This window comes from Dendrobium catenatum, unplaced genomic scaffold (assembly GCF_001605985.2).
Source record: "Dendrobium catenatum unplaced genomic scaffold, ASM160598v2 fragScaff_scaffold_853, whole genome shotgun sequence".
Classification (NCBI taxonomy): domain Eukaryota; kingdom Viridiplantae; phylum Streptophyta; class Magnoliopsida; order Asparagales; family Orchidaceae; genus Dendrobium; species Dendrobium catenatum.
The window spans coordinates 8,774,038-8,788,953 of record NW_021319315.1 but is presented as its reverse complement, the minus strand read 5'-3'; the positions used below and the strand labels follow the sequence as shown (position 1 = coordinate 8,788,953).

General features: G+C 36.7%; 1 protein-coding gene across 3 annotated transcripts in view; it reads right to left on the bottom strand.

Annotated features, from left to right (window-relative positions):
• Positions 1 to 14,916, bottom strand: part of LOC110101361 (adagio-like protein 1) — a 36,258-nt gene that overhangs the window by 8,320 nt on the left and 13,022 nt on the right. The window contains exon 1 of one of the 3 annotated variants that reach the window (XM_028697013.1): positions 4,115 to 4,266. The exons of the other annotated variants lie outside the window; for them this stretch is intronic. Coding sequence (XP_028552846.1) covers positions 4,115 to 4,224 — 110 coding nt within the window. The 5' untranslated portion in view covers positions 4,225 to 4,266. Of the gene's footprint in view, positions 1 to 4,114; positions 4,267 to 14,916 lie in introns of those variants that run through there. 3 annotated transcript variants of the gene reach the window in all.

The following is a 14,916-nucleotide window of genomic DNA, read 5'->3' as shown; positions in this document are numbered from 1 at the left end:
GATCTATTGTTCAGAGTGATGGTGAAATAGATGGGGATATTATCAGTAGAATTTAAGTTGGATGGTTGAAGTGGAGGAATGCATCGGGCTTGTTGTGTGATAGAAAAGTCCTCCTCAAACTTAAGGGAAAATTCTATAAGATGGTGGTGAGACCCGCAATGCTTTATAGTGTAGAAATGAGTTAAGTGTTGCAAAGATGAGTATCAGTAGAATTTAAGTTGGATGGTTGAAGTGGAGGAATGCATCGGGCTTGTTGTGTGATAGAAAAGTCATCCTCAAACTTAAGGGAAAATTCTATAAGATGGTGGTGAGACCCGCAATGCTTTATAGTGTAGAAATGAGTTAAGTGTTGCAAAGATGAGGATGCTCAGGTGGATGAGTGGATTTACCGTTAGAGACGGGATACGAAATGAGCATACACGTGAAAAGGTTGGGGTGGCTCCAATGGAAGATAAGATTAGAGAGAATCAGCTTATAGATGGTTTTGGTCATATAAAACAACGGCCTTCCGAAGACCCGGTTAGGAAAGTAGAGATATTACATTTGACTTATATTAAGAAAGGTAAACGTAGACCTAAAAAAATTTGGTTAGAAAATATTAGAAATGATCTTTCTTTATTAGATTTAAATGGGAATTTGACTATTAACATGACACAATGGAGAAAAAGAATTCATGTAGCCGACCCCACGTAGTAGGATAAAGGCTTGATATTGTTGTTGTTGATGATTATGATTAAAATGTGAGATTGTTAACTCCATGAGCCTTCATTCAAGTTTAGATTTTCATTATCACAAATATGCTAAGAAATTTGATATGATAGTACATTTTAGTTATTTAAATAAGCAGGTTCTACCATCAAGACTTCGAAACAATATGTGAGGATAAAGCTTTGGAATAAAAATATTATTATTTTTCCCAAATGTAAGAGTTGCAAAAGCAAAATCTCGAAGGCCACCAAGTAAGCTAACATGAAAATTAATATAAAAGAAAATTATTATTTTTCATACAAACTTAAAATTACTGATTAAGCCAAATTATTTTTAATATATTGTATAAATTGATTAAGGGGATTACAAAAATTTTGTTTTCCTGGATATGAAACATATGTTGTTAAAATTAAGAATATGAAATTTAAATTGGTTAACCGCCATAAATCTTTGCAGGTCTCTACAAAGTTAACAAGTCCCAACAAACTTGTGTTTGCTAAGTTAAAGAATTTTTGGCTAAAAAATATCAACTCTTTGCAAGCCTCCGCAAATACTTAATGAGTCATTGCAAACCCCTTTACCAGACTCCTTTAATCATATCAAGCACCCATAAAGTTAAACGTGAAAAATTTTAATTAGAAAAAATCCATCCATTATGAGAGTAATAAGGGTATTGATGGTATCGATTTGGAGCTTGTAAACGTGCAAAACTTTTGAGTTTTGAAACCTAACATATTAGCCACCCTACTTTGAATTTAAATGAATTTTTAATAAAGAAGAGGTATAGCGTAAAAGCCTTCTTCACTAACACTAGCCAACAAGCTCTCTCCAACGTCTAATTTTCTAGAGCCCTTGTGAGACAAATAAAAATTTGAAGATTAATAAAAAGCTTGTTAAATTTTTAAAAGCCATTTTCAACATTTGGTTTTCTATGCTGAGAATCTTCACGTGCTTCTAGATTTGCACGTAAGATCAATTTCAAGAGTATTTATTTTGTTAAAAATGATTTTCTTTATTTTGCTAAGTTGTTTCTTCTAAAAAGCTTAGAGTCGATATCCTCACCCATAATCAAGGAGTGGGATAGACTCCCTAGAAAATTGGAGAAGGCTCTCTACCTGCATGAGCAAAAGAGTGTTGAGTGGTTTCTTTGCAGGCTATCTTAGGTGATGATTACACCTAGGGGTGTCAATTTCGGGTCACGGGTCGGGTTCGGGTCGAACCCGGAAATGACCCGGCACTATTCGGGTCAACCCGAACCCGACCCGTTTTTACAAACGGGTTGATTTACCGGACCCGAACCCGACCCGCGGACACGGCAAGGCCGGGATCAGCTTCAGCGCGGCAGCAGCGTCCGGCGGCAGCGGGCAGCGGTGTCCAGCGGCCACGACGTCCGGCGTCCAGCGGCTTGACGCGAACGAAACGCGAACGAAATGACCGGCGGGCAGCGGTCAAGTCGCGAACGAAACGACCGCGGGCAGCGATCACGCGGGGGGAAGCCCGAAGCCAGACCGCGGGCAGCAGGGTAGCCAGCCGGTCACGCGGGAATCGGGATTCATCGATTTGATTTCGGGCAGGGGGCGGAATTTCGAATTTATTTAAATTAAACGGGTTGGCGGGTTGACCCGGCAACCCGCCGGGTCAACCCGAACCCGACCCATTTTTTAAACGGGTCAATTTCTGGAACCTGAACCCGACCCGTTTTGAAATCGGGTCGGGTTCAACCCGAATTTTCCGGGTCGGGTCCGGGTCGGGTTTTCGTGTCGTGTCAAATATTGACACCCCTAATTACACCTAGGCATGGCATTGGGCCTTAAAACCAATTAAAACCAAACCACATAAAAATAGATTGCCTTTGATTTGTTTCCTTTATTGGGGTTGTTTAAATTTCATTGCATATTTTAATTATTGCAAGTTCACGTGGTGATAAATCTAGATCCAATTTTGAAAGTAAATTTATTGATTGAGTTTTAATATCTAAAATTATCATTTTTCAAAAAACATTTGAGACCCAATTTGAGTCGCACATAAAACATCAAGAGTGGTGAGTTAATTTATGTACAATCCAAAAGAATTACATCTTCATGCAAAAAATCAAATTCTGCAATACTTAAATGGTACTCCTAGAAAAGGAATGTTGCGTGGAAGAGGCAACAAATTAACCTTGGAAGCATAAACAACTACATTTTTATGTCAAATCTTCGGGCTATTGTATTATGTAGAGGTAATCTTACGACCAAGAGAAACAAGAATAAAAATGTAGTAGCAATGTCAAGCTTAGAAGCTAAAATCAGAGTCATGTCATTACGAGACTTTGAAATTCTATGGTTGAAAATAATTTTTTGATGATTTTAAGATTCCTTGGGAAGGACCCTATAAAACTATATTGCCAAAACAAGTTAAAAATTGGTATTGCACATAACCCTGTGCAACATGACCAAAGTATGGGGGAATAGACAAGCATTTTATAAAGAAGTTCAAAGGCAGGCTGATTTGTACCTTTAATGTGTTAATCAAGTGTCAATTTTCAAATGCATTCCAACCAATTATTAGCAAACTTGAAATGGAATAATATCAACTCACTAGCTTTAGGGGGGTTGCTAGACTTAGCAGATATGGTATTTCTTAAATGTACAGCACAGTAGATGGGAAAAACGAGTATTACAACTGAGCATGTCTTGTTTTTAGGATGTCTATTATTCTTTGGTAATGAATGCAAGATTTTCACAACAATTTATGTCACATAATACTTTGGGTGTTAGTGATCAATTTCCTGAATACTTTGTGTGTGTATTCTGTGGTAATGAATAGAATATATTTCACAATAATTTATGTAACATAATACTTTATGTATGTTAATGATCAATTTCCTGATCTCATTATTCTGAAATTAAACCTTCCACCCTTAAAGAAAATGTTACCATATGGAAAATCTTAATCTAACACTAATCACGGATATGCCTACTAATAGTGTGCAAGTATCATTATATTCAGGATAATTAGTAAGTGAATAACCAAATATCGATGAATTAAAGATTTTGTTCTTTCTACTGAAGTAATTAACAAAAGAATGAAAAATAATATGCAAAAACTTGATTAAACAATTGGTGATTTGTGAATGCATATAAATCAAAAACTACAAGTGTATATGTAAGTATGGATATGAACGAACATTTGTGCGTGCATAGATATAGAAATCGCAATTACAAGAATATGAATAGACAATTGGTTACTACTACAGATTAAATATGGAGAGGTGAACGAAACTGAAATCTGCATGAAGACAATTATAAATGTCTCAACAGATGAAACTTAGTCCATAATAGATGATATCATGAAAACCTACCAACATAAACCAGTTCAGGAAACAAATTGAAATACTCAATTATGTAGAAAATATTTATAATACCTATAACAACTTTCAAAAAAGTTGATTTCCCTGTGTTCACCTCCTTTTTTGGCATCAATCACTTGTATGGCCTTATTGCACATTTTGAAGGTTGATCCACCTTCTTGCATGTTGCACCACTATGTTTGATGAAGGGACAAGTTGCACGTTTTGCCTTGATTCGTCGTCAACCTTAGGATTCATTCATTTTAATCATATATTGCCCTTTATTATATTTTTTTAAAATATATGTGATCAGATCGGTGGTGATTTGATAAGTATTTTAATGTGAGTTCATGCATTTAATCATTTCACGTAAATGTTCATTCTATACCTAAAATCTTATTAATCATGACCTCATTTTGGGAAACAGATTGTGCGAGCGCATTCGGATTATCGTAATCTTTCAAATGAGCACATTCGCACTAGAATCGGACACCATTTGATATGCGCCCAGGAGAGAGAATCTTAGGGAGTTTTTCTTTAATAAACCTAATAAATAAAATCCATCATTTTAAAACATAAAATTAAAATCAAATTAAAATATTAAATATATAATTAATAGATACATATAAATACTAAATAAAAATAGATATGCCATTTATTTAAATAAACTTCAGATTGAGCTTACAAACAAAGCTATTTTACCTTACCTTTTCATATATTCTCAAATCAGCAATTTTCTCATCTAATGGTTGAAAATAAAGCATCAAAAAGGGCAGAATAAAGATCTAATCCAGACTGTTAAATTGAGAGTTTCAAAGAGCATCATTCAAAATCAGATATTGACCATTGGATCAAGCGCTACATGAGTTGTTTTGTCATTATATCATATGGATCACTTGAATTTTTACAAAAGAGGAGCTAGGGCCGGCTAAGAGGGTTCTCCAACCCCAATCTCATGAAGACTCTCATGCCTCCTATTCTTGCTAGGGCCGACTAATAGTGGACTTTACCTCTCAGTTTTCATGCAACCAGCCTTCAACCCTCTATTTCTTGTTCAACCTCACATGCAAAAGGGGCAAAGCCTTTCCTTTCTTCAGTTCTTGCGTGCAAACCCAACATTATTCATCCAAGCTCCCATCCGCTACTCCACCTCCAGCCGTCGATCACCAGTTCCTCTCTATGTCGACCAACCCAACCACTACCCTCCTACAGCAACCTTTAGATCGACCGCCTAGACTGCCGCCAGTTCATTTGTCTTGGACCGCCGCCAGTTCATCTGTCAGCCACATTGCCTTCATCCAACCAGACCCTATCTCTCTCCCTCTCGTGAACAGTAGTTGAAGCAAGGAAAAGAAAGAGGGAAAATGGCTCTTTATTGCATCCAAACAAGCAAAAGGAAGAGTTTTCCTATGCAAATAAACAAAGAACAACAATGTAAGGGCTATTCACATCGCTGTAATATTCAGATTTTTTCACATTTCTTTAATAAATATATCAATTTAAAGTGTTTGGCTAATGTTTCTCTTCTTCCCAAGGTGGTTGTCGCTTCTTTTGCGGCATTGATGAAGAATCATTATATCTTCTCGTTTTCTTTCATTGCATGAAATGCTTGGCTATATCCCTATCATATGATTAGTTTAAGGAATAAATTAATGAAGATTTGATATTACATTTTAATGTATTAAGTGTATTGTTTTAATAGGAAGTAAACGAATAGTTCGCCAAATGACGGAATTAAAGCATCTTACATTGTAATTAAAAGCTATTCTTTTAATTTCATTGCTAATAAAATGTGAAGATGTCTCTTGCTCCATTACCTTTTTTAGTTACAAGACTTTAATAAATACATTTCAACACTTTTATTGAAGGATTCATGGTGATGTGAAACAAAATAGGAATTGCTATAGAATTTTATAAAGACTTGGTTTAAGCGCAGTAACAATAAACTAATGTTTCACCAGATGGGATTTTAGGACTTTAAGTATACCAATATTGTTATAGCAATCGGTTACATAGTAGAATAACAAGAACTTAAAATATCTTCAATCATAAAGTATAAACTTAAATGCTGTAAACTTTAAATCCACCACTTAACAGTTAGAAAAGTCACCTTAAGTTTCCCTCACTCACGCTCTTGGAAAGGTCTTAGCGCAAGGAGAATCTCATAAATCTTAACGATGCCACCACAAGTGATAGGACACCTAGGGTCTTGATCCATGAAAAGTTAGCCAGTGGGGGAGACGTGGGTGGAAGTCCGATGATTCGCCAATGTTCAGAGCATAGATGTTCTTCGATAGAAGGTGCCAAGGTGAATAGGATGCGATTGACGTATTCTTCAACGGAGTCGTCAACTTCCAAATTGAGGTCGAAGAAAGGGGATTGAAGAATATCCACTAAGCCTTGGTGGTCGTAGACGAATCCGCGGTCACGCTCGGGATCGACCATGCACTATTAAGAAGGTTGGGGAGGGATGATTGTCTTCTTCTTCTCTTGGACTATAACTCATGAGAGAAGAAAGTCCAAGAGGTAGAAAGAGGGAGAGAGGGTCGGCCAAGGGAGGGGAGGAGCTTGTTTTATGAAGTTAGTGTTAGGGTTTGGAGTATGGAAAGGCAACTAAAACTTGATATTAATTTTATATTTAGTTCAATTAGGAAAGGGGTTTGAAATCTGAAATTTGAATTTTGAAGTAGAGAGAGGAGAGAGGGATAGAGGGGGGCCGGCGGCATGCATGGGGGAGAGAGGGAATTGGGAGGGAATTTAAAGTTTCCTAAAGCATTTTTCCAATCTAGGAATAATATAATGATATCAAATCTAATTTAAAATTAAATTAGACTTAAATCTAGGAACTTTCCTAATTTATCTTTAGTTAATTTAGAAAACAATTTGAAATTCAAATTTGAATTTCAAATTGAATTAAATCTTTTCCAAATCATTTAGGCTAATTTAGGTAGGTAGTAATGATGATTGAAATCATCATTAAGAGGGAAAGGAGGGGGGTGGCCGGCGGCTAAGAAAGAGAGGCCGGCGAGTAAGATGAGGGAAGGCCGGGGCTTGGGCCGGTGGCTAGGTGGAGGAGGTGGGGCTTGGGACCTGCTAGGTGGAGGAGATGGGCTTGGGACTTGCGGCTTGGAGGGGAAGGGGTGGCTGGCGGCTGGAAGAAAGGGGAAGAAGACGAGCCACGAACCCGGACACTTCCTACGGCTGGTGGGTGTTGCTTTTGCCCTCACCTTGGAACTTCACCACTCAAGAACTCACAAGCTCAAGAGGAGGAAATCAGAATTTTTTCATTAATCAATCATTAACCCTAATACAAGACTAAGGGCCTCATATATAAGCCTCAACGAGAGAAAAAAAGAAAATATTGAAATGCCCTCATGGTTACAACTCAAAACAATAAACAAGCAAGGGTACAATTGTCAAACTTGAAATAAAATAAACTAATACATGAAATATATCAAAAATAAAGGCTCCTAATCGTAGCCGTCGATCAACGATGCTTACAGTGATAGATGTTCCAGAATCTCCTACTGATGTCCTCATCACATGGTGTCCCTTTCATAAAGAACCATCTATTTATAACAAGTTCGTTTAAAGCAAGCATGAATGACAACTCGTGTAAAATATTCATGCACTTTCATCATCATATGATTTGCAATTAATTAGAGAGGCTCATATGTAAACCCACGCAAGAACCAAAGGTCGCTGGGTTAGTTGGCATAGAGAGGAACTAGAGATTGACGGGTGGAGGTCGAGTTGAGCTGTGAGGTCGAGTCAGACGATAGATTGGATGGATGGTGTCGGGTCTGCACGCAAGAAACAAAGAGAGGAAAGAGGCTTTGCCCCTTTTGTATGTGAGGCCGAACAAGAAAGAGAAGGTGGGAGGTTGCTAGTGTGAAAACAGAGAGGGAAAGCCCAAGAGGCATGAGAGTCTTCCTGAGATGGGGGTTGAAGAGCATTCTTAGTCGGCCCTAGATCCTCTTTTGTAAAACTTCAAGTGTTCCATATGATATAATGACAAAACAACCCATGTAGCTCTTGATCCAAAGGCTAATATTTTATTTTAGATGATGCTTTTTGAAACCCTCAATTTAACGTTATGTATTAGATCTTTATTTTGCCCTTAATACTTTATTTTCAGCCATTAGATAAGAAAGTTGTCTGATCTGGGAATATATGAAAAAGTGAGGTCAAATAGCTTTGGATGTAAACTCAATCTGAAATTTATTTAAATAAATGCATATATAATTTTATTTAATATTTATATGTATCTATTAATAGTATATTTTATATTTGAATTTGAATTTGATTTATTATATTTTATTTATTGTATATGTTTGTATATATTTATTTATTGTACATGTGTATATATTTTATTTTTTATTTAAAAATGATGGAATTTATTTATTAATTTATTAAGAAAAAGCCTCCTAAGATTCTCTCTCCTTGACGCAAGTCAAACAGTGTCCAATTCGAGTGCTAATGGGCTTGTTTGAAAAGTCTAGACGATCTGGATGTGCTCGCACAATCCGTTTCACAAAACGAGGTCCTGATTAAAAGATTTTTGGTATGGAATGAACATGTGCATGAAAAGCTTAAATGCATGAACTCACATGAAATACTCATCAAATCGTCATCGACCCGATCACATATATTTTAAAAAACATAATAATGAACAATATGTGATCAAAAGGAATTAATCCTAAGGTCGATGACGAATCCAGGCAAAACGTGCAAATTGACCCCTCATCAAACATATGGTGCAATATGCAAGAATGTGGATCTACCAGCAAAATGTGCAATAAGGCCATTCAAGTGATCAATGCCAAAAAAGAAGGTCAACACAGGGAAATCAATTTTTTAAAAGCTATTATGGATATTATATTATAAATATTTTCTTATTTGAAATAGTTGGACAGCAACTTTCTTGTAGCTACCACACACACTAGCAAATATGATTGTAAAAAGTAACTTCCACCATAAAATTCTTTAAATAGTAGCAAGACAATGATAGTCAAATAGAACTGTGACAACAGTGAAAAAATTTGCCCAAACAAATTTTGTGGTGAGAAGCACTTCTTTGCAACAAAGGCTTCGTTTGAGACAGCTTTTTTACTGCTTTTTAAAGCAGTTATCTAGTACAAAATTTTTAATTTTTATACTAGAAAGCTATTTTAAAAAGCAATAACAAAACTATCTCAAACGAAGCCCAAATATGCTAGAGTAAAGTAGTTATATAAAAGTTGATATCCAACTTATTAAGAAAATGTTTACAGTAACCACAAATTTAAAAAATTTATTTTTTCCATAAGAGGTATGCGGATACTTTCACAAACAACTACAACTGATCCAAACAAATCCTAATCTCTTCCAAATATACTCATGAATCATCACATAAAGGCATGTTCTTCCACTTACCAAGATACCAATAGTAGTCACCGTCTATAGTGGTCATGACTTCATTAAAAATGGCCTCAAGCATCAGATAAATCTATTGCCAAAATAGCTATATGATTGGCTAGGTATGGATAGATCTATAGATGTGACGCTAGGAACAAAAGAAAATTGGGAAGATAGGAAGCGTAGGAGCAATATTACAACATTACAATTCTGTCAATTTTCTCGCCCACATTGTCCTATGTAGATAGGGTGCCAATAAAAAATAATTCATTAATGTGGATAATTAATAAAGAAGAGAAGGAAAAAGGAGCTTAAATTCAACATATCAGGATGAGGAAAAAAAATTTGAAATTGATGTCTTTAAGCATAGTTGGTTAGCCACATATTAGGAGTGAGGCTTTTGTTTCCTAATTTCAATGATAATATCCACCCAAATTATCAAAGTTTTAGGAGTTTGTCTACATTAAACCTCCAAATAATCTCCCTCATCTAACTAGTTGTCCCTTGCCCTTCTCTCTTTCAAGTAATCAACCCTCTCTCTCTTCCAAGGTATCTCTCTACTCAAGATGCGAAGAAGGGGAAATTATCCTAAGAGCAATAATAAGAGAGATTCCTAATAGAAAAGATGACTAGAAGAAAAGAAGAGAAGCACATAAGGAAGAAGATTCAAAGGAAAGAAAAAGATAAGGAGAATGAGGAGTCAAAGGCATCATTCAAGGAGTAGAGCTAGAAGTTGGTAAGATTAAAAAGCATTCAAAACTAGTAGGACGAAAGATAAGGAAGACAATTCAAAGGAAAGAAAAAGAATAAGGAGAATGAGGAAACAAAAGCATCACAAGGATTTGAGCTAGAAGTTGTTAAGATTATTAAAGCATTCAAAACTAGTTGGTTACTTTTAAATTTCTAAATCCCCTCTCCCTCTATTGATCACCACTAAATTCCGCAAAATTATTAAACTCTAATCACTTTGGCCAACCCTCATAACAACAACTAATTTGATTATATTGCAAGGGTCATTGCCAGACAAACTCATTTACTATAGTATTTGGAGTCACTCCTCATGCACCTCTGACATTCTAAGAATCAAGGCAATCCAAATAGCATTTATATTAGAATAGTCATGCAACCCTTCAATCATGGATAATGAGTAACTTTCAAAGGCATCAACCCCTCAGTTTGGGGATCATATTAGGAACCAAAGTGTAGATCTTGCATGTGAGGGTTTGTGGGCTCCGAAAATTCGGCCCAGGCCTCCGCCCGCTTTTCTTTTTATTCGGCGAGGGAGTTTTAACTGAATAAGTTCCGAGGTAAATTTTGGAAGGCAGATGGGTTTGTAGATAAGACACTACCCAGAGATTTCGCCCTCATTTTGCGAGAACTTTATGATCTGAGTTCTGGTTTCCTATAGACGCAAGCCCCCTATAGTTAATTACCCCTCCCGATCACGAGAGAACTTTCGATTAAGGCTAGTCGTCAATCAGATACGAAGAAATACGTATTATCTGGCATATAGTAGCAGCATGGGTATGGAATTTTGGAAATTGGGTTTGGACTTGGGTATTTGGAAAGGTTTGAAAAGTTTGATATTTAAATATAAAATTTCATCACCTAGCATTTAAAGCAGATGGTGGGGGAATGGATGATAGACCCGATCAAGACCCCATGGTTCCGTCGTCCCGGGCCATCGTGGTCCTTGGTCTACTTAGTCAGAGGTAGTCGACCCAACCTGACAGAAGGATCCTTGTCGGCAGCCATGGGTTGCTTCGTCCAAGGGGACCTTGTAGATCGGGGGTGAATGTTTGTCTAAGGGGACATTTGAATACACCTTAGCTAACAAAGGGCTTTGTACCCTATCGATCATATCATATTGATTCATATATCAAGGATTTAACGCCATTAAGGAGCGTAATGGCTCTGGCCATAACCGCTATCTGTGGTGCCACTTGGCGGCAAAACCACTCGGTTCAGAGGGCCCTGGGTCATAACCGTTTACCTGCAGTGCCATTTGGCGGCAAAACTGCCGGTTAGAGGACACGTACCACGTCCTTACTGGTAAGAGATTGTTTGAGAATGGATCCTAGTGATATTTTCGACTAGGCATTTGGCTCTTTGTGAGCTGGAGTTTATTTAAATTTGTCCACCTCAACAAATTGTTGCAGATAGTGGATAGATTTTGCTTTAAGTTTTGAGATGGATAGTTTCATTTTTAAATATTTTGGGTTTTTGGGATTTTTGGATTTTGGACTTTTGGGTGGAGCTTGGAGGACATTTTGACATTTGGGAGTCATTTGAAAATGCTTGTAAACCCCTCCGGTTGAGATAAGCAATCAACACGGCCATCATCGGGGTGTTTGGAGTCATTTTCATTTAAAGCTTGAACCTTGTCGACTCTATCTGGCTGTGGACAGAGAATCGGGTTTCATAGGCTTTATGCCTTAGAGAGTGAATTCTTTTAGTTTTAGGCTTTGAAGGCCTAATATGAATGTATTAAAACAAATATTCTGGTCGCCACGGCCACATATTTGTTTGTTGGTTTAAACTTTGTCGACTCCTATTGATCTATATAGAAGGATCGGGTTCGAACTTGAATTCACTTGTCAACCCGCGCAGCATCCCTAGACGTCACGTGTGTACCAATAACACGCTCGCCGGGGCCCATGCGGGTGTTTGGGGGACATTTTTTATAATTGAACCATGTCCACTCCTTTTATCTTCTTAGGAGGATCGGGTGGGTTCAAAATTTGATAACTCAGCATCCCTAGACGTCACATATGTACCAATAACACGCTCGTCGGGGCCCATGCGGGTTGAGATTATATACCCTCTTTTAGTGTACCTAAGTGTGTATGGTGCGGTGTAGGTCGTGCTAGTGCTCTCTCTCTCTCTCTCTCTCTCTCTCTCTCTCTCTCTCTCTCTCTCTCTCTCGGCCAGAGGAGGTCGGAACTTGACGGGATCCAGGCGTCGGCTTGAGATCGGCAGTGGGAGAGGAAGAAGGTCGCGGGATGAGAGGCTTTGACAGGGAGCTTTCGCGTGCGGGAAGAGGCGAACGAGAAAAGAGCAATCCTGAAGGCTTCGTTTGGGTCGGTATTTAACGACGAGAGCTGGAGTGAGATCGAGGCGAGCCCATGCGCGAATGGACGTTTTTGGCGCCGTTGCAGACTGTGGCACTGTAGTAAGCGGCGGGTATGGGCTTTGGATTTTAACAGGGATTTGGCAGTAGTATACAATTTTTTTATTCCTTATTTTTTTATTCCTTGGTAGAGGTCAACAGGGTTGATATAAGAAAAGATGATAAAACCAATAGCAACAACCAAGAAGCAAATTCAACCTACAAAAGCCATCCAACTTAATTATGCAAAAGCAAAACCTTCCGCAGGAAACCAAGGAGGGCTAATAAATAGGATAGATAAACAAGAAAACCTAATCACCAACCCCATAAAGCAAATAACTCTCTAAAGGCACCTGCACCCAAAGAAAAGAGAAATATTACACCCACCACAAGTCATAGACACCATGGCAAGGGGGCACCATGTTCTAAAAAGGAGGATGGAGCTTGGGAGAGACCATCAAAATATCAACGAGAGGAGATCAATCCTGGCTTTTACCACCAAAATCAACTTCCATTAAAATTAGATGTTAAAATTGAAATTACCTTATATGACAACATATTTATGCAAAGAACTAGCATAATTGAGTGAAATTGTTGAAGGCATGTTTACCTATTTACAAGTATAATTATTAATTGTCTAGGATGACATAATCTAGATTTAAAGGACTCCTACGATCTAAATTTTATTCCAAAGGTCATAAAAAATATAGGTGGGTAAGACAGAATACATTGAGATAAGGACAATAACAAATTGTACAAGTATAATGGAGTTACAGAGGCAAATCATTGCCCTTGATGTCGCCTCAGAAAAGATATATATAAAGGTACAAAAGGGTCACATAATGAGTTTAGGCTATTTACTATGGGATGCCTGTCAAAAGAAAGCTTCAAAGCCATAGATACAAAGTTAAAAATCAAATCAACCAAAGTAACAAAATACAAACGCTTACTCAACAAAATAGTTAAGGCAATGGAAAACAAAATCAAGAGAAAACAAAGGGAAAAGATCTTAGCACACCAATTGCAGAAAAAGGGACCATACAAACACCATGAAAAAATGCCAAATAAAAAAATGGAAGAGAGGACCTCTTCTGATTGAACATCAAAGAAAAATCTCATATTGTTAATGCAATCATAAACGCAGCAGCGTTTGATTTTTTTTTTCTTTTTTATTTTGTTTTGGTTTTCTTTTCACTTAAAACAAATACATGTTTATATGGTCCATGTACTTTCTATTTGCATTTAATAGAGAAATAAAACATGCTTGACAACCAAAATAATAATAATAATACATTGTACATGTAATTATTATAATTAAATTTATTGATACATGATTCATCCATTTCAATACTATCCTAATAAAACCTTATTTAATACCTAATTACTTAATGTTCCCATCATAATCACTAGTTAAGACATAACATATTAAAGATTAATTACTATTTTAATCAACTATATGTATAATCATTCAAGCTTAAGCTTAATTAATATTTTAATTAAATGTCTTAATCATAATAAGTTGTACTTAAGTTTTATATATCTTAATTAAACACGAGCATGCCCATTGGATGGAGCTCCCATTAATGCAAAGCCTAGGATGAGGTGTTGCATAGAGCCTTACCCTTATATTTATACAGAGGCTATTTTCATGACTGGAATCTGAAATCGCTAAAATACAAGAGAGGCAACTTAAAAAATGAATTATTCTTCATTTAACTACGAAATAATCTCTCCTCTCTCAAGTGGCCAAACGCCTCCATCTTGCTACTCTAGAGGATAAAGCAGAAGGAGTATTCATCCTAAGAGATATAGCAAAAATATTCCTAAAAGAAGATTAAGGATGTAGAAAGGAAGAGAAGAAGATGATAGCGAAGAAGATTCAAAATAAGAAGAAAAGAATGTAAAAAGAAGATTAAATCATCAACAAGGAAAAGAGGTAAAAATTAGTACGATTAAGGAAACTATAACTACTTTGCTACTTTCAAATTAGTGCATCTCATAAAGCACATCTCGCTCTCTTGATGACTACTTAATTCCTCCAACTTATCAAATCCTTATCACTTTGGTGGCTTATATGAATACCCATCTACTAAAAACCTTTTGTGTCATTCATTAAACCTCAGATATTCTAGGAATCTAGGCCAAATTTTATTAATATTACAATAATAAAACCACATTTGATCTGGGAGGGGATCCCTAACACACTTCAAAAGAACTCAAAAACCACTTCCACTCCAAGATGAACCAATCAACCTAATAAGCTATGGTCAACCAATACACTTCAACTTGAGCATAGATGTTGCTGCATTAAGGAAAAATTTTAGATAGAAAATACAAGCTAAAATACTAATTTAAACCCATAAAAATAAAT